Source organism: Eulemur rufifrons, chromosome 8 (genome assembly GCF_041146395.1).
Source record: "Eulemur rufifrons isolate Redbay chromosome 8, OSU_ERuf_1, whole genome shotgun sequence".
NCBI classification, from domain to species: domain Eukaryota; kingdom Metazoa; phylum Chordata; class Mammalia; order Primates; family Lemuridae; genus Eulemur; species Eulemur rufifrons.
The window spans coordinates 101,911,227-101,938,496 of NC_090990.1; the positions used below are offsets into that span (position 1 = coordinate 101,911,227).

The window sequence follows — 27,270 nt, forward strand, 5'->3', positions numbered from 1 at the left end:
GTGCACTTCACCAGTGCTGGCTTCTTGCTATAGCTCCACATTCCTGTGCATTGAAAGGTAAGTGTCCTTTACGTGGCTGGGTCCTCAGTGGTCTACAGGGTGGTAATTGTAGGTGGTCTCATTGCAATCGCGGGGTGTTGGAAGCCACAACCCTCCACCTGCCTGAGCACCTCTGGGCTGACATTGCATTTTGGACCCAAGTAGACCAGCCCTTGCTGTGCTTGGTAGATGCAGCCTCAGGACTTAGGGATGGCTAAGCAGAGGTCGGGTGGGACCATTTGTAAGGGACATGTGGCCAAAGTACCATTGACTGAGGAAAGCAAAGCAAAGCCTGGCTCACCACAGAACCCTTCCCAGGTGAGCTTGAGTGAACAATACCCTCCAAATTATCCTCCCAGGTGGATGAGGTGGTATGGAACACCATGGGAAATTGAGGATGATTCTTTTAGACTTTAGGCAGTAGTATGTGATTTTCTCTTCCCCATCCTATCCACAAATGAAAAATTCACCGTGGATCAACACGGAGCAGAGAGACCACAAAGCAGCCATGGAGGATGTGCTTTCTCCAAGCCCTTGATGCATAAAGAGAGGGGAGAGTGGATGCTGAGGGGTGGGGGAAAGACTGCTGCAAGTCCTCCCTTGTCTCTTTGAAGGTTAACGTGAGGCTGAGAAGATGAGTAAGCTTGAAGAGCACATGGAGGGAATCATCAATGTCTTCCACCAATACTCAGTTCGGACGGGGGATTTTGACACGCTCTCTAAGGGGGAGCTGAGGCAGCTGTTGTTGAAGGAACTTGCAAACACCATCAAGGTAGGGGGTGCCCCTCTCATCGCCGCACAGAAGGGAGTGGCAAGACCTGAAGGAGGATGGTGGGACAAGGACTGGGGTGGGGTTGGCCCCAGTTTGAGCTCCCGAGGAGGCTCTCCCATGCTGTCAGGGAAGACCTCTGCCTCCCTCTCTCAATAACTCGCTCTATCACTCAAGGCTCCACTCAGTTCCTATCTCTAGAGTCTGTTTCCTCACATGTAAAGTGAGGAGTGGCAGGACAGGGGTGGGCTGGGTTAGGCGAGCTGCAGAGTACCTTCCAGGTGAAGCCTTGCTGGTTCCAGGATGGTTCATGACAGTTGCGTCCTCTGTTTTGTCATATTGGATTATCTAACACAGTTTTGGCTAATGAGTTAACGTTCCCGGGCACCCCCAAAGCTGGGTGCTGAGGGATGAGAAGCCTGAGAAAGAGTCTTGTGTGGAGGTTATGAGCTCAAGGTCTCTGCTATTTCTTTCTTCTAGAATACCAGAGACAAAGAGACTGTTGACAAAATATTCAACGGTCTGGATGCCAATAGAGATCAACAGGTCGACTTTATTGAATTCACAACGCTGGTGGCCTCTGTGCTAAAGACTGCCCACGAGAATATCCACCAAGAGTAGAAAGCTCTCTGAGGGCTTTTCCCCCAGCAATGTCCCCAAGGAGGGCCATTAAGTTCCCTCCCCCAAACCCAGCCTTGCCTGAGGGGAGTAAGAATCAATAAATGTGCTCATGAAAAGTTCTCAACAGTGTGTACCTTTTTCTTTCCATGCCCATGGCCCCCCAACGCGATCACACCTCACCCCTGCTGTCTGCCGGCCTCATTTAGAACCTTTAGAGCCCCTGCTCCATTTGTTCATTTGTTCAGCAAGTATTTACTGAATGCCCACCATTTATGCAGTCATTCTTTCATTTAACAAATGTTCCCTAAGTAGCAGAGACAAAAGGTACAAAGTCCTTGTCCTCTCAGAGCTTGAATACTATTGGGGAGGGAATAGAAAATAAACGAATAGACAAACAAATAAAAATATCACATGGCTGGGAGCAGTGGTGCATACCTGAGGTCCCAGCTACCTGGGAGACCGAAGTGGGAGGATCACTTGAGGCCAGGAGTTCGAGGTTGCAGTGAGCTATGACTGTGCTTGTGAATAGCCACTGCAGTCCAGTCTGGGCAACGTAGTAAGACCTTGTCTCTAAAGTACATATCTATATCTATATCTATATCTATATCTATGTCTATATCTATATATCTCATATGATACACTGGTAGGTATAGATAAATGATATGAAGAAAATTGAAGTTGAGAAGTACAGTTAGGGTGGAAGGGGAAGGAGGGGGACGTTGGTTTAAACGGGATAGTCAACGTACATTTTTGAGCAGACATCTGAAAGAAATGAAGGAGAGTGACTTGCAGATATCTGAGGGCCAAGAATTCCTGGCAGAGAGAGACCAAGGTTCTGAAGTGGGCACATTCCTGACCTGCCCAAAGAACAGCACAGAAGCCAGCGTACCTGGGGTACAGTAACTGAGATGGGGTGAGGTGGGGGATGTGGTCCTACAGGTAATAGGAAGCAGGTAATCGGGGCTTACAGATGTGGGGAGGACTTTGGGCTTTATCTCAAATGTGCTAAGGAGCCACAGGAGTGAGGGGGAGGTTGATGAGCAGAGCAGGGTGATTCCATTATGCTTTCTGAAGGATCACTGTGGCTGCTTTTGTGGAGAGCAGATTGTAGGGTGCAGGCAAGAATGCAAGCTGGGAGACCAGCTAAGGAGAGACTCCCTAGGGCAGTGTTTTCCAATACAAATATAATATGGACCACACATGTCATTTAAAATTTACTAGTAGCCACATTACAAAATATGTGAAAATGTCGGGGAAATTAATTTTAACAATATATTTTATTAACCTAGTAGATCAAAAGTGTTACCACTTCAACAATATAAAAATTATTAGTGAGATAGTTTGCATTCTTTTCTTTTTTTTAAGCCTTTGAAATCCAGTGTATATTTTACACTTCCAGTGGCCACATTTCAAGCACTCAATAGTCACTTGTAGCTCACGGCAACCACATGGGGCCCTGCAGCCCTGGGTCACTTGAGGGATGAATGGAGGACTGGGGTAGGGTGGTGGCGATGGTGGTGATAAGAGGTGCTCAGATTCCAGGTACGTTTTGAAGGTGGAAATTGAAAAATCAAGGATTGCTCCAAAGGTTTTCCCCTAAGACATTGGGCTGGATGCCGGAGATATGGAGATGAAAGACCATACCCCTGCCTTAAGATGTTCAACTCTGGTGGGGGGAAACCTGCTTCCGCAGAAAGCCCCATGCCATGTCACACTTGCTTTGGCAGAAGTCAGCACAGGAGGTGTGGGAGAGAGGAGAGTGGCCTGGCTTTGGGAGTGGAGTGGGGTCAGTTAGGGGACCTGAAGGAGTGGACACATGATCATAAAATTTAGGGTAGAATTTTGAAAGGAGGGAAATGATGCAGAATTTGAATGTCTGTTGGCATGGGATAGTAAAGAACACTTTCTCTGGTTCCCTAAAAGAGGGAAGGGGTGGAAAAGAATTGGGAAGAAGCAGGGAGAAGGGACAAGGGAGAAGAGTATTGCACTCTGTCCTGCACAGGGTGAGGAGAGGGAAGACTTCTCTGACCAGACTCCGCACACCGGCCCAGGCCAGGTTCTTTGTTAAACACACCCCTAGGACTATGCCGCTCTTCTCTCCTTCTGTGAGTCTGTACCCGTTGATGTGATTGTTTGTTTAACATCCATCTCCTCCAGTGGAGCAGGCTGCTTGTGAGCAGGTGCTGAACGCCAGCATCAGCAGTGTTTGGCACAAGGTAGGTGTTTGCTGTGGTCTGACTGTTTCTGTTTCCTCCACAATTCATATTGAAACTTAATGCAAGTATTAGGATGTGGGGCCTTTAGGAGGTGATTAGGCCACGAAGGCTCTACCCTCATGAATGGGTTAGTACCTTATATTATACAAGGGCTTGGGGTGGGGGGAGTTTGGCCTTTCTGTCCTTTCACCAGGTGAGGACGCAGCATCTGTCCCCTCTGGAGGATGCAGCAACAAGGCATCATCTTGGAAGCAGAGAGCAGACACTGAACTTTCCAGTGCCTTGATCTTGACTTTCCTGCCTCCAGGACTGTGAGAAATAAATTTCCATTGTTTATAAATTACCCAGTCGATGGTATTTTCTTCTAGTAGAACAAAGGGACTGAAACAGTGTTGAATAAATATTTCTTAAATGAGTGAATGCATGGAAATTAAGAAGGCTGTTGGTTTGATTCCTTATAAATGGTCCCAGGGGAAGAAGCGTGGCCTTGAGGGCAGGAATAATCTCCCAAGGGGACAAGTGTTAGGGTCAATATTCCCTGGTGAGAAATCCAACTCAATCTGATTGGCAGAAGTCACTGGGTCCTCCCTGCCTTCCAACCCCTGTCTCCCCCCAACCAACTGCTCAGTCAAGTCTGGGATTGTTGGGGAGCATGAAACCAGAAGTCAACCACACCCCTTGGAGTCACATCCATTTAGTGGAATGTCAAGACACCCACGGAAGAGGCAGCCAGGGCGTGGCCTTGGGCTCTGGCCGACCCTCCAGCAGCTGCTCCCTCTGGTGCCTCCTCAGCAGTAGGGACCGGCCAGAAGGGCAGAATTGGAGAAAGAGTTTGAGAAGGATTAGATAATGTGCTGGAGCTCACGTGTGACAGATGTGAGGAAAAGTGGGAAGGGGAGCTTTTTACTGGGGAAGGCAGGTTTGGGTTTTGGCTTATTTAGTACGAAGCTATGTGGAGATGATGTGTAGGAAGCTGGGATTAAGGATGAGTGACAAGTGACAAGTTCTGACCATCCAGGCCTGGTGTGGAGGTTTGCTGACCCCCACCAGAGGAAACAACTGCATCTGTGAGTTGAGCAAAGCCGAGGCAGGAGGGAAGTGTGGAAATCTTGTGAGGAAGCAAGAGCTTGTGCCCAGGGCAGGGTGGAGACACTGAAGAGCGGGTGAAGGGGATGAGCAGAAGAGGAAGGAATTTGGGACCCAGAGAAGGGGGTCCTGGAATGGCCGGAGTCCATTACCAAATGTGGATGAGAGTGAGGGAGCATTCGGGGAAAGCCCTCCCTCATTGTGTGACTTTGGGCAAGTCACTTTGCCTCTCTGGGCCTCTGTTTGCTTTATTTTTGACGAATTCAAAAGAATTTTAAAAAACTATTTTGAAAAGTTTTAGACTAGGTGAACACTTATGTGTCATTCTGAGATATCTCAGTTGGATGGAGGGGAACTTTGTATCGGGTCTAGAAGGAGGGCATCACTTAGAGGGACAGTGGGAAGGGGGGTTCCTGGGTGCTAAAGGGTAGCAGCCAAGAGTATGAGGGTTCCAGGTTCAAATCTGAGCATTACGTCTTACTAATTGTGAGACCTTGAACAGGTTATTGAAAATCTTTGAACCTCAGCTTTCCCATCAATAAAATGGAGACAACAATAGCAGCTCTCTCCCAGAGTGGGTGAGAGGGTTAGACAATCTCCCCACACACGCAAAGCATTTGGCACAGCACCTGATGCAGAGCAAGCACTCAGGAGCCATGAGCAATAACAGGAGGATAACAATTAATACAGGAGGGAAGAATTGCAGCTGACCCACCCTCTGCCACAGCATAGCCAGCAGAGATTATTTTATAAAACAAAGATTGAGGTTATTTCTGGAGGTGGCTTGGATAGTCGAAGTTGGCCACTATGAGATAAGTAACCAAGGGCAATCATGCAATATCTTTCTTTAAAGTTCTTTAAGTTAGACCAAGCTGGTGTTCTGCAAACTGGGACTTTCCCTTGATGTATTCACATATATCTGGGACCACTTCTGATATAGATGGTAGTATTAGAATCTACTAAAGGAAACCAACAGCCAACTAACAAGAATAAAACCCAGCATGTTTACTGTTAGGAAAACATTGACCAGCCATGATTTAGTTTCAAAATAGCCAGCTGAAGCACAAACTGAACTTAAATCATGGTTAGAAAATTGTAAGGGCTGCTAACCTTGGTCAAAGTCCATCAGTCAGAGGCACCTAAGGGCAATGAAAAGAGCCCTCAACCTGGAATCAAATGAGCTTGGTTAGACTCCCAGCTCAACCGCTTGGCGCTGTGAGTGTGCGCGGGCGGCTTCCGCTCTCGGAGCCCCCGTCTTTTCATATGTTTAGTGCACTGTGCGGACCAGTGATCTCCAGTCCCTCGTGACAACACAGGGACTACATCCTATGACTATGGCAGGTATCACGAAACAAGCAAATGAACAGGAGCTCTGCTAGAGCCATGGGCCTCAGAGACTGGCCCTGCCCTCCCTGCAGTCTCACCGACAACCTGTGTCCACACTGGGAGCCCCATTTTCCAGCCGCTTCAGAAATGTTCTTCATTTTTCTGTGAACTTTCAGACTTTTTGGATTTTGCTCCTCTCATCTCCTGCTCTCTTTGTCTGGAGTGCCCTTTCTTCCCTTCATTCACAGACATTTTCGTGTCTACTCTGTCCTGGGCACCAGGCTATACGGGCCCTTCTATGGCTGTAGCACTCCTGCTTATATGCCATGGCCCAACTCAAGAGCAGGAGCTGACTTGCCTGTTCCACTCCGGCTCCTGCTGGGACGATTGGTCTGACAGCCACCTGGGCAAAGGCATTATTGCACGATATGGGGCGCCAATGACACTCATCTGGGTGCCATGTGTGCAGCACTTTGCCCTCATGAGGATGTTTCTGGCAGGCTGGCACACCACAAGCCAAGCCAACATGCGTATCAGCATGGACAGCATCAGGACAGGAGAAGGACCTGTACCCAGTGAAATGGCTCCCAGAAGCCCTTGATGGCCAGATCTAGTTATTTTGGCTTGGCCAACATAAGAAGCCTTCAAAGTTAAAAGAAAGCAAATTAGACTGTAAAAATTTGGAGGGCAAGGACTCTGGGGCCCTAACTTCCTATGCTTCTCTAATTTCTCTCATTGCTCAACACAGCTCTGGGCATACTGGAGTGCAACTCTTTGCCCTTTCAAAACTCAATTTAGGCATTAATCCAAGCAATCTCTCCTTCACTTTTCTCTCTACCTCTGCCTCCACTCCAGCCCAGAAGACAGACAAAAAGCACCTCCTCTGTGTGTCCAGGGCGTCTTGTGCTTATCACCCACCTTTGCTTATCTTTTGCCCCCAGCGTAGCATTGTGTTGAAAATACCTATTTGGGTGTCTGAGGCTGAGGCAAAAATGCAAGTTCCCCCTCCGTGCAACAACCCTGTGCTAGCCTGGAGCGTTCAGCAAAATTGTTACAAAGTAGACTAGGCGAGTATCAAGGTAATTATGTGTGTGTGTGCCCAGCACTTTCCTGGGTGCCTCAGCACTTTCTTGCCCTGAAATGGTCGGCTCAAACTGGCCCTGACTGCTTTAGAACTGCTTCAGCTGTCCTGTTGTGCCCTTTGGCTAATTGTAATCCTAAAATCCCTGCTGAATGGAAAATTGTAATGCTATTAACATAACATAGGTTATATAACAACCATTGATGATGGCATACCATGAGATTTGTTGCGCTGTAAACAAACAAAGGCACAATGTAAAAACCTTACATTACTCATTGGAAAGAGATTTAAAATAATGCCGCAGGGTGGACAGATGCAGATTTTGCTAACAAGAAGTTCCCGTAAAAAAAATTCCTGTGCCGCCCAGGCGCAAACGCCCTCGCCCTCGTAAATTTCCTCTAAGAGACTCATCTGACTCACCAAGCTGGACTTGTCCGAGTCATTTTTTGGTCTCTCGATTCCCTGTCGGTTTGGGGGGGCAGATTTTCTATACTGTTCTGGGACCTTCCCGAAACAGCTGCGCCCACTGGACTGAGACTGAGGGCTCCTCGAGGGCAGGGGACCAGGCACGGTATTGCCACACGGTCAGGCTGGATGAGTCCCTGCAGCAGCCTCCTGCCTGGCCCAGTGCTCCTGCTCCAGGTTGCTCCAATCTACTTTCCAAACATAGGTCACGTCTCGTCAGCTGCCTGATTAAACCTCTCCAAAGGTTCCCCGGTGCATCTGGGGTACAATCTTTGTGGAGATGGTTTCCTGTCACTCAGCCCTCCATTCCCATGTTGCTCCCTTAACAAGGCCTTGCCTGGCTGCCCCCCAGAAGTCCCTCTATCACATTTTCCTCCTTTACTTTCGCTATGGCACTCATCGCCACCTGACATGACTTAAATCCCTGGACTTGTTTATTGTCTGACTCTGCCCTGGATGGATGCTCCAGGAGAGCAGGGACCTTCCGTGTTTTGCTCACCCAGCCCCTGTGTTTAGTTGCTGCGGCTGAACAGATGTTGGCTTCTTTGATGTGAGCTACCTTTTCTAGCTGGGGGAACGAACAGCTGGTATAGAAGGCGAGGGAGGTGCCGCGGTGGTGCTGGGGGACGGGAGAAGCGGATGAGCCGTCGCAGAGAGCTTGGGAGGCCTCGCCATGGCGTGGGCTTCTCTCCCAGGCCTCGGCAATATCGGAAGGCTGTTGTCATGGCTCTTGCTCCTCTTTTCCACAGCCAGTTCCCCAAGCCCTTCAGCTATTTCCCTCTTTCATTATCAGAGAAGACTCGGGAGCCAACCATGGTGTGTTTTGGAGTCTGCCCTGGTTAGAGATGAGCCCCGGTCTTCTCAGTGGCATATTCCCCTCCCTGAAAGCACCCCAGCTACCTAGGACGGCATCTCACCACACGGAACAGGAGCATGGAGGCAGCAAGCGAGGCAAAGCTCCAGGAGAGAATGCAGGAAAGGTGGAGAGAGAAAGAGGGGGGCCAAACAGGAAGGATGGGGGCAGAGGCAGTGGAGAGGAGAGAGGGGCAGACCCAAGCCCAGGCTGGCTGCCCCAGGCTGCATGCCGGCACCCTGCCACCCCTGCTCTGTGTGCGGGTGCCACCCCCTCTTCTCGCCTCACTGCGGGTCACTGTACAGTGTGCCTGTGACAGCTCTGGGCAAACATGGGAGAACGCATGGAGAGAAGGAAAAACCTGGGGTTCTCAGACGGGGGTCAGGCGCTCGCCCATGGGGCTCCCTTTCCCTGTCTCTTGTCTCTGGGGGATCTCTGAAGACAGAGAGTGGGGTCCAGTCCAGGGAGGGACTGACCAGAGTCTTTGGATAGAGGAATTGTTTGGGGTTGGAGCCTAAAGAGGCAACAGGACTTGGGCAACCAGCTGTTTCAATCGTGTTGCCACCTCAGTAATTGCAATGTCAAAATCCATGACACAGGGCTTTCTAAAATATAAATTTTAAGCAACTACTGGAAGGGGGCAGGGCATTGAGGTTGGATTTTGGAGCTTCCTTCCGAGCAGGGCCCACATCAGGGTTGTGTCAGATTGCCTCACTGGGCTGTCGAAAGCTGTGGCCTTTCTTCCTGGCAAGGTCTTGGCTAACAGCACAAAATGATCTTCACCCTATAGGGGTTGCGGGTTGCACCTTGCCTAATTGAGATGAAGCCTAGGGTACTTTGAGACTCTGACTCAATTTACCTTTTCTGAAAGGCACCACTTCAGGCTCTCTGTAGTTCTTGCCTGCACTACTGGGGCAACCTCCTAACAAACCACATGACTGTGGTCTCACTCCCACCCCAAATCCCTCCCATAAGCCATAGATAGAGAGACTTCTCTGAAATGCAAATGTGATTATATCATTTCCCACCCTGAAGCGTTCACTGCTGCTGCCCCCTTTCTACTGGGCGGAGTGTAGCTCCCTGGCCCGGGACCTGCCCTGCTCTCCTCGGTATCTCCACCTCTCCCTCTCACACCCCCTCATTCCTGCTCAAACCCCACACGTGCCCTCTGCCTGGCCTTTGCACACACTGTCCTCCTCTCTCTGAAGCACCTTCCTGTTTATCCTGGGATGTCTACTGCTACTGGCCTCAGATGTCACTGTGACACCCACCTCTCCAGGGAGACAGCCCCGGTGAAGGGCATCATTCCCACCTCGAAGTCCCACTGAACTTCCCATCTGCCTGGTCTTTCATTTTCCATATTAGAATCATTTGAGGCGCTGTCTTTTTTTTTTGTTGTTGTTGTTGTTTTTTATTTTAAGTTTCAGATAATTTCTTTCTATTTTTAGTAGAGACGGGGTCTCGCTTTTGCTCAGGCTGGTCTCGAACTCCTGACCTTGAGCGATCCACCCGCCTCGGCCTCCCAGAGTGCTAGGATTACAGGCGTGAGCCACCGCGCCCAGCCTGAGGCGCTGTCTTGTCTCTCCTGCATACCTGGGAGCTCCTCAACAACACGGTCAGCCCTTATTTGTCTCGGTGACCCTCAGAGCACTATACGGTGCCCAACACACAGTAAGTCTGCAGTTAATGTCTGTCGAGTGAATGAGTGGATAAACAAGTACATGGACAAGTGAATTCATGTCCCCCCCAAATGCTGGAGCCATCCCACACCACCCGGGTCCCGGAGCACATGCAGAGCACCGTGAAGCATCTGGGCAGAGTCCAGCCGCTGAGACCCCTGCTGCTCCTTCCTCATCCCTCCCAGAAAGGCATCCAGAAGTTCAGGTTCCACTGCTCATCCCCAGACAGGAGGGCAGCTCATCTTTGTAGGAATTGGCATACAGTCATCTGCTGACACGCTGTCCCTGGTTCTTTAGTCACTATAATGCTGGGGAAATCCCTAAAGTTTGTGTTTCCCAAAAGGGCCCATCAATCATAGAGGTGGCCGCCAGCTCTCACTTGGCTGGCATTGACATACTTGCTCTCTGTCTGAGAGAAGAAGCCTGCTCCCCTACCCTCAACAGAACTAGAGCTTTTCAGAATGGAAGGGGCTAATGGAAGGAAGAGATTAAGTCACCTTGATGAGCTCTGTTGAACTATGTTTAAAGAAAATCCCACAGGGCCCTATGAAAGTGGCTTGCAGTCAGAACTTCTCTTGGAGTCTAGAACAGTCTTCTGCACTCAGACTGAGTTAGCAGGGAGATAAGGCAAAAGCCAGGACTCTCGGTATCTGAGAGTATCTCGGTATCTCTGCCCTCTGCCCGACTCCAGGTTGCCAGGAGGCTGATGTCCCCCTCCAGGCCCTCAAAGCTACCCCACCTCACACCCACCTCACTAGCCCTGCACCCTCCCTGCAAAGCACCCACTTCTGCTTCAACCGTGGCGTCCTAGGGTCCTAGCTCCACAGGGTCCTAGGACCATCCTGCCTTCACTTGTTTGTCCATAAATTCTCACTGAGAGCTTATTCCCTGCTGGGATCTGGGATACGGGGAAAATCAGCCATAGTCCCTGCTTTCAGGGGCTCACGCCTACAGATGAGGGGTTACAATTTCATATTTGAAGTGCAGTGGTGGAAGCACCAGAGAGTTCTGTGGGCCTGGAGGAAGGACCCCCTATATTCTTGAGAAGGGTGGGTGATTGGGGAAGTCTTCGTGGCTCTGAGGCCTGTGGGTCCTAAGGGACTTACCAGAGACACCACGATGGAGCAGGGAACTCCTGGTGCAGAGGTGTAGAGGCTGGAGAAAGCCTGGATGTGATTAGGGAGAGCATTTTGAAGAAAAAAAGGAGTGGATACAGGGATAGAACGATGGGTGATACAGGATTAGATTTATTCTGTGTCCTAAAGGACATTAGAGGGAAAGTAGGACTAATGTCTGGCAGGCACAAGGAGACAATTCTTTGCTCAGTGTAATGAGGGCCTTTCCAAGTGTCAGTGCCAAAGGAGGAAGCCCTCCTTTCCTGGAGGAATTCAGGCAGGGTTGGTTCAACCCCTTGGCAGGGATGCTGGGGAGAATTACTCAAGGGTGGGAGTGGTGCAGGTTGAATTAAGTCAATAGTTTTCAATTTTTTTTCACAATGAATGTCTTTCTTCAAACCCAACAGTTCTGATTGAACCAAGTTGGGGAGGGGCCTTCAGATTCCCATAAGCTTGCTGCCCCTTACCTTCAGGGGTGGGATTCTACGACGCTAATCCAGAAGCCTTCTGTTTGCAGGTTTTAATCCCACTCCCCTCCTCCCTCCTTTCCCCACACCTTCGCCTGGGTACAAGCATGAAATATGTGAGAAATTTTAGAACATTTATACCGTCAGTATTTGTTGCGAACCTACTGTGTACCAGCCACTACTCCAGGTGCTGGGAATAAAGCAGCGACTGAGGCAGATGCCAGGGACTATGCCCTCCGGAGTTCATGGTCTAGGTGGGGAGGCAGACACTATGACAAGTAATGGTGGATAGAGGAGGTGGGGGAGCACCTCCCAGCCTACTGGAAACATCTGGTCTCAGGCCTCCCAAAGGGGATGAAGATGGTGACTCCTCCCTGGATGCAAGCATGGGGACAGAAGAGCTGTCAGAAGATGAGTGTCTCTAGCTGTCTGGTCCCCACGTCAGTCACAGAAGGGACTGGTGAGGGCTTCTAGACTCTGCTGCCTATGCTCACAGCCTGCAACAGTTCCTGGAGACACCCTCATGCCCTTGAGTGGGAGCAGCACCCTTAGATCCCTGTGCCCAGAGCAGAGCCTCCTGGGCTGTTGGAGCAGGAGTCTGTTACAAGCAGGTTGGGGACACAGCCACAGCCAGACAGTGATGGGGAAGCTGAAATCTGACCCTAGCAGCTCCGATCCTTCTCAGATCAGTGCTGGGGAGGGAGCTGGCAGATCCAACTGGGGAGCAGATGGGGTTCAAGCCCCTTTGCTCGCAGTACTATTTTAACCAAGTCCACCACGGTGTGACCTTGCACTGGTCTCTTCTCCAGGTATGCCTTGGTTCTTTTGTTTGACAAAGAGAGAGTAGGTGACTGCTAGTCTTTCCCCAGCTCCCCCACATCCTACTTCTATGAGTCTTCTCTCTGCTGAAAGGACAGGTGTCAGAGGACCCTGATCTGGGCTCTGGTTTTTGGAAGGCCCCACCCAGCTGGTTGTAACCTGGGAAAGGGACTTTATGGCCAAAGGGCAGGGAGGTAGCAGAGGAGTCACTGGGATGGACTTGGAGGGGAGCAGCAGCAGCAGCAGCCCTGGGGGAGCTGGGGCCAGGCCTGGCTGCAGGCTTTGCAGAGAAGCAAATGCTCCTGTGGGCTGAGCTCTCAGCTACTGACAAGGAACTGAAGGAATCTCAGTCAACGCAGGGAGGACAGCGGCCCTCACAATCTTCAGGCCCCAGTGGGTCTCTGCATCCAGAGTACAGACTCCTCATGGTAGTCACTGAGCTCATTTCCTCCGATGGCCAGCCAGGGGCTCCTGGGCATGGGCTAGACTCCCAGACTTCCAAGCGTGTGAGCACCCCCATGTCCACCAGCACCCCCAGTTGGGATGCTGCGTCTGTTAAGAGAGACCCAATTGCTCTCTTGGATCCAGAAATGACTTTGAGGGTAAACACACTCAGTTTGTCCTTGTTTCACTACTGGAGCACGAGTGTTCCTCCCCAGTCCTCCCCAGTCATGGCATCTAGGTCCATTTCTGGAAGACTTCCAGGGCAATGGAGTCTATCAGGAGAGAGTGGGCTGTATGGATGGTGACAAGTGTGCAGGGTCGGGCTGGGAGGGGAGGTGGCTGGCATGTTGAGGAGAAAGGGTAGCCCCTTCTGCATTCTGCAATGACAAGGGCCAGTGACAAGGGCAGTGACAAAGGCCATTTTTTCAGGATGGTCAGGGAGGCCTGAGAAGGGACAGGGTGACCTGGTCATGAGCAGTGGGGCCTGAAGTAAGAGGTGAGGACACTGTCAGAGGTGAGCCCAAGGGGCTCAACACAGACTCATGTATTGCTGCCTCTCATTTTATTCTTACCAAATGAGGGGGTTGGGCCACTGATAAGCATGGGGCAGGGGAAGAAGCACGCAGAGCGCTGGTGTGGCAGAGGACTTTATTTTCTCCCAGACCCAGCCCCACAGCCAAGGCAGTTTGGCACAACAGCTCCCAGGGCTCTGGTTGGGCAGGTACAGGGTGGCCTGGCCTCCTGATTAGTGGCCATGGCCATGCCCGTGGCTGTGGCCATGGCCGTGGCCACCCTCCCCAAGGCCTGGCCCATGGCTGTGGCCGTGGCCATGCCCGTGGCTGTGGCCATGGCCGTGGCCACCCTCCCCGAGGCCTGGCCCATGGCTGTGGCCTTCGTCACCGGGGGCATTCTTGTGCATCTCCTCGTGGGAGGCTTCAGTCAGTCGTGCCATCAGGACGATGAACTCCTCAAAGGACAGCTGCTTGTCCGTGTTTGTGTCCAGGTCCTCCATGATGTGGTTTATCACCTTGTCATTCTTTTTCTCCTTCTGTGGGTGGGGGAGAGAGGGCTGTTAGGGCCATGTGGCTGGAGGTGGGACTCGGGAGCAGAGAGAACTACCAGATGGCAAGTGCACAGGGAAGCCTCGTCCCTGGTGCTCAACTTAAACACTCAAGGCGACCATGGCCTGAGAGCCCAGGGCGGAGCAGGAGCTGAGCACGCTCGGCACTTCCCAGTTTTCTCCCCACGCAGCTGCAGGACTTGGGCACTGTGACTCTCTCTGTTTTACAGACAAGGAAACTGAGGTCAAGGGACTTGGCTGAGATCACATGATTAGTAAGTCTAGAAATGTCACCTCATCTGGTCCTTGTACCAACTGTAACAGGTAGGAATGCTGTCTTCTTTGGGGAAGACTTGAGGTAACCAAGTCTTAGAGAAGGTCGTTCGTTTTTAGAGATTGGCGAGGCTCAGATCTGACTTAGGGTCCCGCCCCATCCCCCCCACTCTTCTCCCTCTCAGCCCCTTCCCCGCCCTCCCTCTGGAGGTTACTCTCAGCAAAACTCACTCCAACCAATGCAGCGGGGAAGCACCCCCCAAAGTGGGGGATAAAGTGTAGAAGGGGAGATGGCAGGTGAGGTAGGAAGGTCGGGGGGCACCAGAGAGTGCCAGCTAGTTCTAGCTCTGCTGCCCATTGGCTGGGGCACCTCAGCTGAGTCCCTCCTGGAATTATGGGGTGCCCGGCTCGGGGGAGCACTCGCTCCTGAGCAGCCTGGCCGCCAAGCCCTGCGCCCTTCCTGGCCTCTCACTTTGCTTCTGGGAGGGGCTGTCCCAGAGGCGAGGGGGCAAGTGTAGGGGTCACGCAAAGGCTGCCACCCAGCCTCCTGCCCATACCCTCTCTTGTCCACCCCATCCAGCATCCTGCTTAGCTGTCCATGCCCCTAATACCGCCCATGGCTGTGACCCTCCACCTTACTGGGCTGGAGGGAGGGGCAGCAGGGGGCCTGGAGACCGACCCGGGATGGCTGGCTCTGGGACTGGAACTGAGACTGGGACCATGTGTCCCACTCTTCTTTGTCCAGGTCTCTGTTTCCCCACATTCCCCAATTTTGAAAAGAAAACAAAAAGGCTGTTGGAAGTTCCTAGAATTGCCTAACCATTTTCCAATCAGGGGAAAAAAAATCTCACATTTTACTGAGTGCTCTGTGTGCCAGCACTGTGCTGGGTGCTCTCCACGTGCTATTTATTTATCCATTTTCCACCATAGACCCTTACAATTAGCAAAGCCCTACACGCCCCACATCTTCCACCCTATGTTCCCACCTGAGGCTTAGAGTCCCTCCAGCTTCCCACTGAGTGTCGTCCTCAGGTGCTTCCAGTCCCAGCATTCAGGTCTCAGCTCAAATGTCACCTCCTCAAAGAGGCCCTTCTTGTCTACCCTAACTAGCCACCTCTACCCCACCCAGCCACATCGCCCACAGTACTCTATCTTATTTTCTTCGAGGCACTTATTGGCATTGGGCTTTATCTGTGCTCTTTATTTAGCAATGACTTTGTCGTGCATGGGATGGTGGGTTCCTTGCTCGCCACTGCATCCCTCTGCCCAGAACAGGGCCTGGCACATAGTAGATGTTCAGTCGAACACTTTCTTGACTCTGTCGTGTCGTGTAACTTAGCTCCCCCTGCTGCTTTTGCAGGCTGGTTGCAGCCAGCTGCAGACTGCACCCATCCTGCCTTCTGAAGCCAAACTGCCGTGAGACCGACCAGAGTCCGGCCCTACCTGGAGGAAGTTTTGCAGATCTTTTTTCACCAGCTGTTTGAATTCTTTCTGGCTCAGGGTGTCTCGTGGCTCCAACCGCACAGAGTACTGGTGGAAGGTGTTGATGACGGTCTCTATGGCGCGTTCCAGCTGCGACTGTTCCCTCGCCATCTTCTTGAATTCTGCGTAACTGAGAAGCAAGGGTTGTGGTACTTAGAAGAAAACGCTGTGAAGCTTCCTTAATGTTTCCTACCGCTGCTCACAGGGATGAAGGGGAAACGCAAAATAAAAAGAAAGCACCTGCCGCAACTGAACTGGGAGATGGCCTGTCACATACATGTGAAAAATGATTTTTAGAATATCTGGAGAAAGCCAAAGAGCAAAGCATTTGAGGGCAGCAGGCTCCAGCAGAACATGACCTAAGAAAATGGGAAGAAAACTTTCAGGTGGGTGGGGGCAACCAAGGAGGGCTTCCAGGAGGAGAGTTTGGAAGGAAGTTGAATGGGGGAGAAAAGAAGGAACTGGCAGGCAGGCTGTGCCCAGGGAAGCTGGTAGCTCACTTACCAAAGCCAAGGAGCTACACAGGGTGTTTGACAGAGCAGTGCAGGCCCAGCATATATAGGCAACCTCTGGCTGGGGCATTCAGCCCTCTCTCAGAAAATTGCTTCACAGGTGAGCAGTGTGGTAACGCTGCCAGGAAGGGGGCTGGGGCGGGGCAGGAAATGTTCACAGGGTGCCTTCTGCCTTTTTGTGAAATTCCCAGCCCTGGCCTGGAGCAGGTTGGGGAGGAAGCTGGTTGGGTAGTTCATTTCCCCTCCACCCCAAGCCCTCACTGTCCCTGAGCAAACCAGCAAGCCTGCCACGCCCCTGGCACCCCTCATCCCCCATCCCCATTGAGGTGTGGGCACCGTCCCACCTATGGTAGCCAGAAGCTGGTGGTGGGCTGAGGACCCCTGGGGTGCCTGACCCACTCTGCCTCCCCCATTTGGGCCATCTGCCCCTTCTGTCAGTCCAACAAGGGTGGACTGAACCTTCCCCCTCTGCTTGCTTGGCTCTGTGACAAGTGCCCTTAGGCAGGTGAGGGGGTTGGGGTGAGGTTCTTAGATTCATAGGGTGGGCATTGGGGTTAGAAGGGTTCTCAGAAGTGGTCAACTCATTTGCATTGTAGATGATGAAACTGACACCCAGAGAAGGACCTGAGCAAGGTCACATAGTTGTTTGGCAACAGAGCAGGATTTGGACCCAGATATCCTGGTTCCTGGTTAAGGGTGATTCTGATGATACCTTCCTCTTGCAGTCTGACTAAGAGCACCTCAGGGCGAATGTGTTTCTAGTAACTCTCAGTGTCTCTCTTCCAAATCCTGCTCCCAATGAGGAGTCCATGAACTTACAACCTGGAAGACAGGTGTTTTTATGCAGCTTCTTGGTGGGCGACACATGTCACCACACTGCTACCAACCTCCAGGGACTCCCTATTGCCTATGGGGAAAGCTGCGATGGCTTTGCCCAGCACTCAAAGCCCTCTGGGAATGGACTCCCTTCACTCCCCTTGCCCGTGGGTGTGCAGGGCCCACCTCCCACCTTGCCACCCAGGAATGCCCTTCCCCCACAGCACAGGGTGAGATCCTGCCCACCCCTCATGGCTCAGTTCAAATGCAACCTCTCCCAGGAAGCCTGCTCTGTTCTTCCCATTTGTATACAGTCTCTTCCTCCCTGACAATCATTTCCATACCTTCTGCCTCTCAACACTCGCTTTCCTGGAGTAAAGTTATTTACACGATTGCCTCTGTCTAATAATTGGCTATAGACCCTCAAAGGGAGGATGTCATTCATGTTTGTATGTTCCCACGCACACAGTCCAGGGCTTGGCACGCGGGACCTGCTTCTGTTTGCTGAATGACCTGTGTCCTTGCTGGCATCTGATCCCTCACCCCAGGAAACATGCATGAAGGACCCATTTTGGGCACCTTCTCTTCCTCTTGCTCGTCCCTACCTCTCCCTCCATCAGAGAAGATGGTTCTCCCCTTCATCCTCACTAGTCCTTTTGTCCAGCCTCCGTGAAGCCCTCCCTCATTGCCCCAGCCCCTCCTGCCTTCTCAGCCCTCTGAAAGCCAGAGGCAGCCCTGTGTGTGCTAAGTCTTGGCCCTGAGTACCTCCACCTGGCACTGCCAACACATGGAGTAGTGGTTAAGATTTCAGACTGGCTGTGTGACCTTAGGCAATTTACTTACCTTCTCTGTGCCTCATTTTCCTTATCAGTAAGACAGGCTAGTAACAAGACCTACTTTGAGGATTGCAATGGCACATGTAAACTTGGGAAGAGCTCAGTAAATAAGAGGTATTGTTATTAGTTACCTTTCAATTCATTCATGCAACCAGTATTGGTTAAGCATCCAGTGTCAGACACTAATACTAGATGCTGGGAGAAATTGGTGAGTCACAATACAGAAGGGGGACATTATCTTATATCCTGTCTTCCAAATCACATTTTAAACTCTTGGTGGCTAAGGACAGTGCCTGGCACAGTGCTAAGCACACAGCAAGTATTTAATAAGTGCTTGGCTAATGCAGGATTGAATGAATGAGTAAATCATCTACGAATGAAAGAACGACGCAGACGCAGCCTGGGAACGCATGATTGGAAACTTCAGATCCATTCCTTAACTGAGTCTGGACCCATTGTGTAAGCTGGACGAAGCTCAGACAACAGCCAGCAGCCGGCCCTGTGTGCCCGCCCTCAGGCTGTTAAGAAACATCTATTGTTTCCGGCAGATGCCTGGGTGCCCTTCCTGTGTGCTCCCACAGCGCCCTCTGCTGCCTCTGTTGAAGCACTTTTCACACAGGACCCAGGGGCTCCCATGCACCCTTGCAGGAACGAGGCCCAGGGTGAAGCTGGCGGGGCGTGAGAACATCAGCAGCACCAGGCGACTGACACTGGGCCTCAGGGTTGGGGACACCAGGGAGTGGTGGAGACTGCGGCAAAGGGGAGCGTTCTTCACTTGAAGGGACAGCCTGTACTCACTCAGCCTCCAGCAAGGGCTGCCCTGTGGGAAGGTGGACCAGGTGTTGCTGGATCTCCTGAAGGTCCAAGAAGCCTGTACTTTTATGCGAAAACTCCTGTTCATAAAATTTGTCAGTCAATTTTAAAGAAAAACAAAAACATTAAAAAGGAAGTAGGGAGTGTGTAAAACAAAGTGTGACTGTGGGTGCCCATCGCACACAAGGGAGTGCGGTGGGCACCTCTGCTCTGCTGGGGAGCTCTTGACCTTCAGGCCTGACTCTGCCACTCCACTGTGGTCCCTCCAGGCAGGGACGCTGCCCTGCTTACCTCTGGAGTCCTAGCCCAGAGCAAGGGCCCGGCCCGGCAGGTACCGAATGAACGTTATTCATTCGTTGAACGAATAAATGCAGGAGTGCACAAATGAGGAAACGAGTAAGAGATGAGCACTGATCTGTTGCCCTTTGCCCTGTGACTTTCTGCAGAGCCACTGACTGTGACCACAGTGCTGAATCAGGATGAAAGTGTGAAGGGGCGTGGGGAGAGGAGGCTCGGCAGCGGGTGGGAGTGAGCAGCTACACAGGGCTTCGAAACAGACAGGAGTCGCACTCGTGGGATCCCATGTTGCCCTCATCTCAAAAGGCCACAGTGGGACCCCAGGTCCCAGGCTAGCCCAGGCCCAGGTGAGGCCAGGGCTGAGCCGGTCAGCTGTGACCCAAGGCATGATTTGCAGGTGCCTCAGTGCCCCACTTGCCTCCTCGCTGCCAACTGAGGCCACAGATTGCGCTGACGGGTGTGGGAGGGGGTCTTCTCCTCAGGGTACTGATTTTGCAGGGAAACTCAGAGCCTCCTGCTAGGGCAGGGATTGAGCCAATTTTCCTGGCTCTGGACACTGACTCTGGGGTTGTCGTTGAGAGAATAGGGCGTGGCTTCCTCAGCTGGGTTAAGAACAAACAGGCAAACAAACAAGCAGGCAGAGTCTCCCTCAGCTGCAACCAAACCTCGAGCTCCTTTCTCTGTGCTCAGGACCAAGTGTGGGTCTGCGTCTTTCCCCTTCCGCAGCCCGTCTGCGCTTGCCTTTCAGGGCGCTTTGCCCCTTCTGAGTTGGAAGGGGGTGTTACAGGAGGGGCACAGTAGGACTCCGGACTGAGGCACTGAGAGCTGAGTTCTAGTCCTAGCTTTGCCAGACTTGCTGGGAAATGTCTTTAGAAGCCATTTCTGTGCTGAAGCCTCTGTTTTCTTGTCCATTACAGGAGAAGATTGGGACAGCAGGCCTTTAAGTCATTTCTAGTGTGGATTCCAGGTTTTGTTGGAATCTTGGTGTGCTCCATGAATACCATGAGCCTCATGGCTCCAGGGCTCTGTCCCCTGGTTTACCTGCTCCCCCAGCAACTGAAGTCAGGTTCCCCCTCCCCACAGGGAAGCTGATGCCTGGGCCCAGCCCCTGTCAGGCTGCACACTGCCTGCTGCCTCTTTGTCCCCTCCCTCCCTTGCTCCTTGCTTGGACTCCCAGCTGTTCTCCCACGGAGATCCCTGGATCTGGGTCTCCTGACCACAGGCCCCCTGACATCCTTTGTCCCCCTGCTGCTCATTCTGGAGCTCTGGTGTATTGGGGTGGCTTGGAGAAGTTATTCATGGGAACTGCAGACTGTCATCCTGCCACCTTTGGGCTCCGTCCACACCAAGCCTTGACCACCCCCCGCATCCCAGTGGCCATGCCCAGGTTTCTGAGACACCTGGCCGATGGCAACCCCATTCCCTGCCCCCAGACTGGGCTGATTGAGCATACACAGTGAGGCCCCTCCAGTTACCTGGCTTCTTGGACCCTCAAGCTGAAGCTTTCCCATGTCTGAACACCTCCCTCTGTCCCCACCTCGGCTGCCTCCCTGCTCACAATGTCATTTCCAGGAAACTTTGCCTTCCAAATTGGGAAAGTGGGTATTCCTTTTTCTGTTCCCTAGCTTCTATTTTCCCGGTCCTTCCTCCTCTCCCATCTCTTGTGCACCTGGCTTTTCACCTCACTAGGCCCCAGGTTCCACAGCCCTCTAGAAATTCCTAGTATCTCTGTATCTAGCTATTGGCTTCCTCTGCCTCTCAGGGATTGCTTTGAAGCATACAGCCCTTTGTAGAAAATAAAGGGCTTTCACAAACATTACCCTGCTGGCATCATAATTAGTGGCCTTTGGATCTGTCCCCCTCACTAGATTATTAACTATGTAGAGCGGGGAATCTTGATTTACTCATCCCTCAATGATAAGCTTTGCATATGAGCAACATCTGACAAACGTTTCCAGAATAAAATGAATGACTGACTTGGTTTGGTTAGAACGTATGATTGGAGGATTGTTATTTCCTGTAATTAAGAAGTTGTGCAACACAGGAGATTGCAGAGAAGGAAAAAAAGGAAGTGCAGAGGAGTGATGGAGAAATAGGGAGCTGGAGGGAGACTCCTAGTGGGGCAAAGGTGGCTCCAGAATTATCAGAGAGTGCATGCTGCCACCTTGTGGCCTGCCTGCATCAGGACAGCCTGTGGGATTCCTCTGGCCCCGGATTTTCAACCTTTTTGTTCTCAGAAACCTTTTATAAATACTTGTAGAAATCATTGAGTATCCCAAAGAGTTTTGTGGGTTATATCTACCAATATTTACTATATTAAAAGTTTACAATTTTCAAAATATTTGTTACTCATTTAAAGTAGCATTAATAAACACATTACATATTAACACATTTTTAAACATTAAAAATAATTATTTTTAATATATGAAATAATTATATATTGTTTTATAAAAAGCTAGTTATATATTATTTTTAAAAAGCTAGTGAGAAGTGTGTCATCTTTTTTATTTCAAAATATTAAGAGGGTACAAATGTTTCTTTTACATGGATAGCTTTTATAATACTTAAGTCAGGGCTATTAGTGTGTCCATCACCCAAAGAGTGCTCATTGTACCTGTTAGGTAAGTTTTTACCCCTCCCCTCCCTTCCTCCCCCTCCCCACTTCTTGATTTCCAATGACTTTTACTGCTCTCTGTGCCTGTGTGTGCCCATCGATTAGTTCCACATTATTAGCGAGTACGAGTGGCGTTTGTTTTTCCATTCCAGAGATACTTCATTAGGATAATGGTCTTCAGTTCCATCCAAATTGCTGCAAAAGACATTAATTTATTCCTTTTTATGGCTGAGTAGTACTCCATGGTATGTATGTGTGTGTATATACACCCAAATTTTGTTAATCCACTCATGAACTGATGGACACTTAGGTTGATTCCATATCTTTGCGATTGTGAATTGTGCTTCAATAAACATTTGAGTGCAGGTGTCTTTTTGATAAAATGACTTCTTTTCCACTGAGTAGATACCCAGTAGTGGGATTGCTGGGTTGAATGGTAAGTCCGTATTTATTTCTTTGACTAATCTCCATACTGTTTTCCATAGAGGTTGTACTAATTGGTGGTCCTATCAACAGTGTATATGCATTCCTTTCTCTCTGCGTCCATGCCACCATATATTGTTTTCTGACTTTTTAGTTATAGCCATTCTGACTGGGGTAAGGTGATATCTCACTGTGGTTTTAATTTGCATTTCCCTGATGATCAGTGATGTTGAGTATTTTTTATATGTTTCTTGGTCATTTGTCTATCTTCTTTTGAGAAATTCCTGTTCATGTCTTCTGCCCACTTTTTTAATGGGGTGGTTTGCTCTTTTCTTGCTGATTTGTTTGAGTTCTTTGTGGATTCTGGATATTAGCCCTTTATTAGATGTATAGTTTGCGAATATTTTCTCCCATTCTGTAGGTTGTCTGTTTACTCTGTTGTTTATTTTCTTTGCTGTACAGAAGACTTTTAATTTAATCAAGTCCCATTTATTTATTTATTTTTGTTGTTGCTGTAATTGCCTTTGGGGTCTTAGTCATAAATTCTTTGTCTAGGCTGATCCCTAGAAGAGTTTTTCCTATACTTTCTCTTAGAATTTTTATGGTTTCATGCATTACATTTAAAATTTTCATTCATCTTGAATTAATTTTTGTGAGTGGTGAGAGGTAGGGGTCCTGTTTCATTCTTCTTGAATGTGGCTGTGCAATTTTCCCAGCACCATTTATTGAATAGGGCTTCTTTCCCCAGTGTATGTTGTTGTCTGCTTTATCAAAGATCAGTCGGTTGTAGGTAGATGGTTTTATATCTGGGTTTTCTGTTCTGTTCCTTTGGTCTATGCCTCATTTTGGTACCAATATCATGCTATTTTGGTTACTATAGCTTTGGAGCATAATTTGAAGTCTGGTAATGTGATGCCTCCAGATTTGTGTTTTTTATTGTTGTTTTGTTTTTGCTTAGGATTACTTTGGCTATTCAGGCTCTTTTGGTTCCATATGAAGCATAGAATTCTAGATTTTTTTCTAGATCTGTGGAATATGACATTGGTATTTTGATGGGGATTGCATTGAATCTATAAAGCACTTTGGGCAGTATGGACATTTTAACAATGTTGATTCTACCAATTCATGAGCATGATATTTTTTTCCTTTTATTTGTGTCATCTGTGATTTCTTTCATCGGTGTTTCATAGTTCTCCTTGTAGAGATCTTTCACCTCCTTGGTCAAGTATATTCCTAAGTATTTTATTTTCTTTGTAGCTATTGTGAATAGTATTGAGTTTTTGATTGGACTCTCAGCTTGACTGTTATTAGTATATAGAAATGCTACTAATTTGTGTACATTGATTTTGCAACCTGAGACTTTGCTGAATTTGCTTATCAATTCTAGGAGTCTTTTGGTGGAATATTTGGGATTTTCTAGATACAAGATCATATCATCAGTGAAAAGTAATAGTTTGACCTCCTCTTTCCCTTTTTGGATGCCCTTTATTTCTCTCTCTTGCCTCATTGCTCTGGCTAGGACTTCCAGCCAGAATAGAAGTGGTGACAGTGGGCACCCTTGTCTTATTGTAGTTCTTAGGGGGAATGGTTTCAATTTTTCCCTATTCAGTATGATGTTGGCTGTGGATTTGTGATTTATGGCTTTTATAACTTTGAGATATGTTCCTTCTGTGCCTACTTTGTTGAGGGTTTTTTTTTTTTTAATAATGAAAGGGTGCTAGATTTTGTCGAGTGCTTTTTCTGCACCTATTGAGATGATCATATGATCTTTGTTTTTGCATTTGTTTATGTGGTAAATCACATTTATTGATTTACATATGTTGAACCACCCTTGTATCCCTGGGATGAAACCCACTTGGTCATGGTGGATTATTTTTTTTTTTTGATGTGTTGTTGAATTCAGTTTGCTAGTATTTTGTTGAGGATTTTTGCATCTATATTTATAAAAGATATTGGTCTGTAGTTTTATTTTGTTGTTGTGTCCTTTCTTGACTTTGGTATCAAGGTAATATTGGCTTCATAGAATGAGTTAGGGAGGATTCCTTTCTTCTCAATGTTATGGAATAATTTCTGGAGTATGGGTACCAGCTCTTCTTTGTTTGATAGAATTGGGGTGTGAATCCATCTGATCTGGGGCTTTTATTTCTTGGGAGATTTTTTATTACTACTTCAATCTCACAGCTTGTTATTGGTCTGTTCATGAGTTCTATTTCTTACTGATTAAGTCTTGGGAGGTTGTGTGTTTCCAGAAATTTGTCCATTTCATCTATGTGTTCTAGTTTATGTGCATAGAGATATCTGTAGTATTCACAGATGATATTTTGTATTACTGTGGTATCAGTTGCAATATCTCTTTTTTCATTTCTGGTTAAGCTTATTTGGGTACTAACTCTTCTATTCCTGGTTAATCTAGCAAGGAGTCTGTCGATTTTGTTTATCATTTTAAAGATCCAACTTTTTGTTTCATTGATCCTTTGTATTTTTTTTTCCATTTCATTTAGTTCTGCTCTGAGCTTTGTTGTTTCTTTTTTTATTCTGCTGGCTTTGGGTTTGGTTTGCACTTCCTTTTCTAGTTTCTTGAGATGTGACATTAGGTTGTTAATTTGTGATCTTTCTGTCTTTTTGATATAGGCATTTGAGGCTATGAATTTTCCTCTTAGGACTGCTTTTGCAGAATCCCATAGATTTTGATAGTGTATGTCCCCTTTTCATTCAGTTGAAATCAATCTTTTGATTTCTATCTTCATTTTATCACTGACCCAAGAATTGTCCAGGAGCAGGTTAATTTTCATGACTTTGTGTAGATTTGAGTGTTTTTATTGGAATTGATTTCTAGTTTTATTCCACTGTGGTCTGAGAAGATATATGGTATGACTTTGATTTTTTAAAATTTCTTGAGACATGTTTTGTGGCCTAAGATATGATCAATCTAGGAGAAAATCCCATATGCTGATGGGAAGAATATATATTCAATAGTTTTTGAGTGGAATGTTCTATAAACTTCTGTTAGGTCCATTTGTTCTAGAGTCCTGTTTAAGTCCAGTGTTTATTTTTTAATTTTCTGCTTCAATTATCTGTCCAGCTCTGACAGTGGGGTGTTGAATTCTGGCACTATTTATTTCTTTGCTTAGCTCTAGTAAAATTTGCTTTATGTATCTGGGAGCTCCTGTGTTAGGTGCATACATATTTAGGATTGTTATATCTTCTTGTTGAATTGCTCCCTTTACCATTATATAATGACCCTGTTTCTCATTCTTTACCTTTATTGATTTAAAGTCAATTTTATCTGATATGAGAATGGCTATACCTACTCTCTTTTGATTTCCATTTACGTGGAATATTTTTTTCCATCCTTTCATGTTCAGTCTGTGTGAATCCTTGTGGTTTAGATGTGTTTCCTGGAGACCATAGACACTTGGACACTTGGATTGTGTTTTTTTTTTTTTTTTCCCATTTAGCCAGCCTATAGCTTTTGAGTGGACCATTCAGACTGTTAATGTTGAGTGATAGAATTGATATGTGGCACGCTGTTCTGTTCATTGTGTTGGGTAGTACCTTATTGCTTTGTCTCACTCTTATGATATTGTTTTATACAAGCTGTGAATGTTAGCTTTTTGGTGGTTTTACATTGTGAGTATCTATGTGCTGATCCACATATAATACAGTTCTGAGTATTTCCTATAGGGCAGGTTTGGTTGTGACAAATTCCCTCAGTGTTTGCTTGTCTGGAAAAGACTAAATCTCTGTCAATTATGAAACATAGTTTTGCAGGATACAAAATTCTAGGCTGGCAGTTGTTTTGTTTAAGAAGACTGAAGATGGGGCCCCAATCCTTTCTGGCTTGTAAAGTCTCCACTGAGAAGTCTGCAGTTAGCCTGATGGATTTTCCTTTGTAGGTTAGTTGTTTTCATCTTGCTGCTTGTAGAATTTTCTCCTTCATTTTGACTTTGGCCAGGTTGATTACTATGTATTAGGAGATGAACTATTTGCTATGAATCTTCCCAGAGTTCAATGACCGTCTTGTATCTGGATGCCTGAATCTCTGGCGATACCAGGAAAGTTTTCCCCAATAATTCCCTCAAATAGGTTTTCCGTGCTTTTTGCTGTTTCTTATTTTTCCTCTGGGATACCTATAATTCATATATTAGCTTGCTTCACATAGTTCCATATTTCTCTAAGTGAATACTCAATCGTCTTTATTCTTTTTTCTGCCTCTCTATTCAGCTTGTCTTCAAGCTCTGAGATTCTTTCTTCTCCTTGGTTTAGTCTGTTGTTGAAATCTTCTGCTTTGTTTTGAAATTCCATAAATGACTCTTTCATTTCTTTAAGTTCTAATATATCCTTTCTTATGTTGTCTAGCTCTTTAGTGTCTTCTTCATTTTTTTAATTGATTTCCTGAAATTTTTTTTGGCTTCTTTTTGTTGGTTTTTAATGTTCTCTTCAATTCCATTCATCTTATTTGCCATCCATATTCTGAATTCCATTTCTATTATTTTGACAATTTCCTTTTGATTGGAGTCCACTATTGTAGCTCCATTGTGATCCCTTGATGGTGTCGAACTGTTTTGTTTTTTCATTTTGCCAGGGTTCTTTTGCTGGTTTCTTCCCATCTGAACCTTCTCCTCTTGGATCAGGGCTAATAGATTTTCAGGGCACCTTTTCTCCTTTGATGGGAATTCTCCTCCTTGGTAAGAAGGAGAAGTCCCTACATGGCACATTTGTGCCCTACTCTGGAATGTTGACCTGGCAGGGGAGGGGTGGGCCCACTGAGAGCCTGTAGTGCGGCTGTTCTGTTTTGTCCTTTCCCCTTGTGATTGCCACAGTTCAATCTGGTGCTGGATGATCTTCATGTATGGTTGTGGATTGTTCCCCAGATTGTTGTTGGAAGTTCTAGTTGGGGACTGGGTGAGACCCTCTCCACGGAGGCTGGTGTTGTGGAGGATTGTTCTGCCCAGGGTTTCCCCATGGAGGTGACAGTGGCAGACTGGGTGAGGCTACCTAGGCAGTGGTTGTGGGTGTCTGGGGTGTGGACATTTGCTTGAATGAGTTCCAGGTGTAATGTTGGCTTGAGGCTGGGGATCCCTGGGAGAGCATAGAACCTCAGTCATTTCTGTGGGCCCAGTGGCAGTGGTGAAGACTTAGGGGTGGGGCCTTGTGGTTCAGA

General features: G+C 48.3%; 2 protein-coding genes across 2 annotated transcripts; one reads left to right on the plus strand and one right to left on the minus strand.

The window, feature by feature from the left end:
* Positions 1–1,533, plus strand: LOC138389979 (protein S100-A12-like). The gene is made up of 3 exons (XM_069478727.1): positions 1–57; positions 654–811; positions 1,289–1,533. The coding sequence occupies exons 2-3, from the start codon at positions 674–676 to the stop codon at positions 1,427–1,429; spliced, it is 279 nt and encodes a 92-aa protein (XP_069334828.1). The 5' UTR covers positions 1–57; positions 654–673; the 3' UTR covers positions 1,430–1,533.
* Positions 1,534–13,725: 12,192 nt separating this feature from the next.
* On the minus strand, positions 13,726–15,920 carry S100A9 (S100 calcium binding protein A9). The gene is made up of 2 exons (XM_069479230.1): positions 15,757–15,920; positions 13,726–14,028 (listed from the first exon to the last, which is right to left on the minus strand). Exons 1-2 carry the CDS (start codon positions 15,904–15,906, stop codon positions 13,726–13,728), a joined length of 453 nt encoding a protein of 150 aa, XP_069335331.1. The 5' UTR covers positions 15,907–15,920.
* Positions 15,921–27,270: the final 11,350 nt, after the last annotated feature.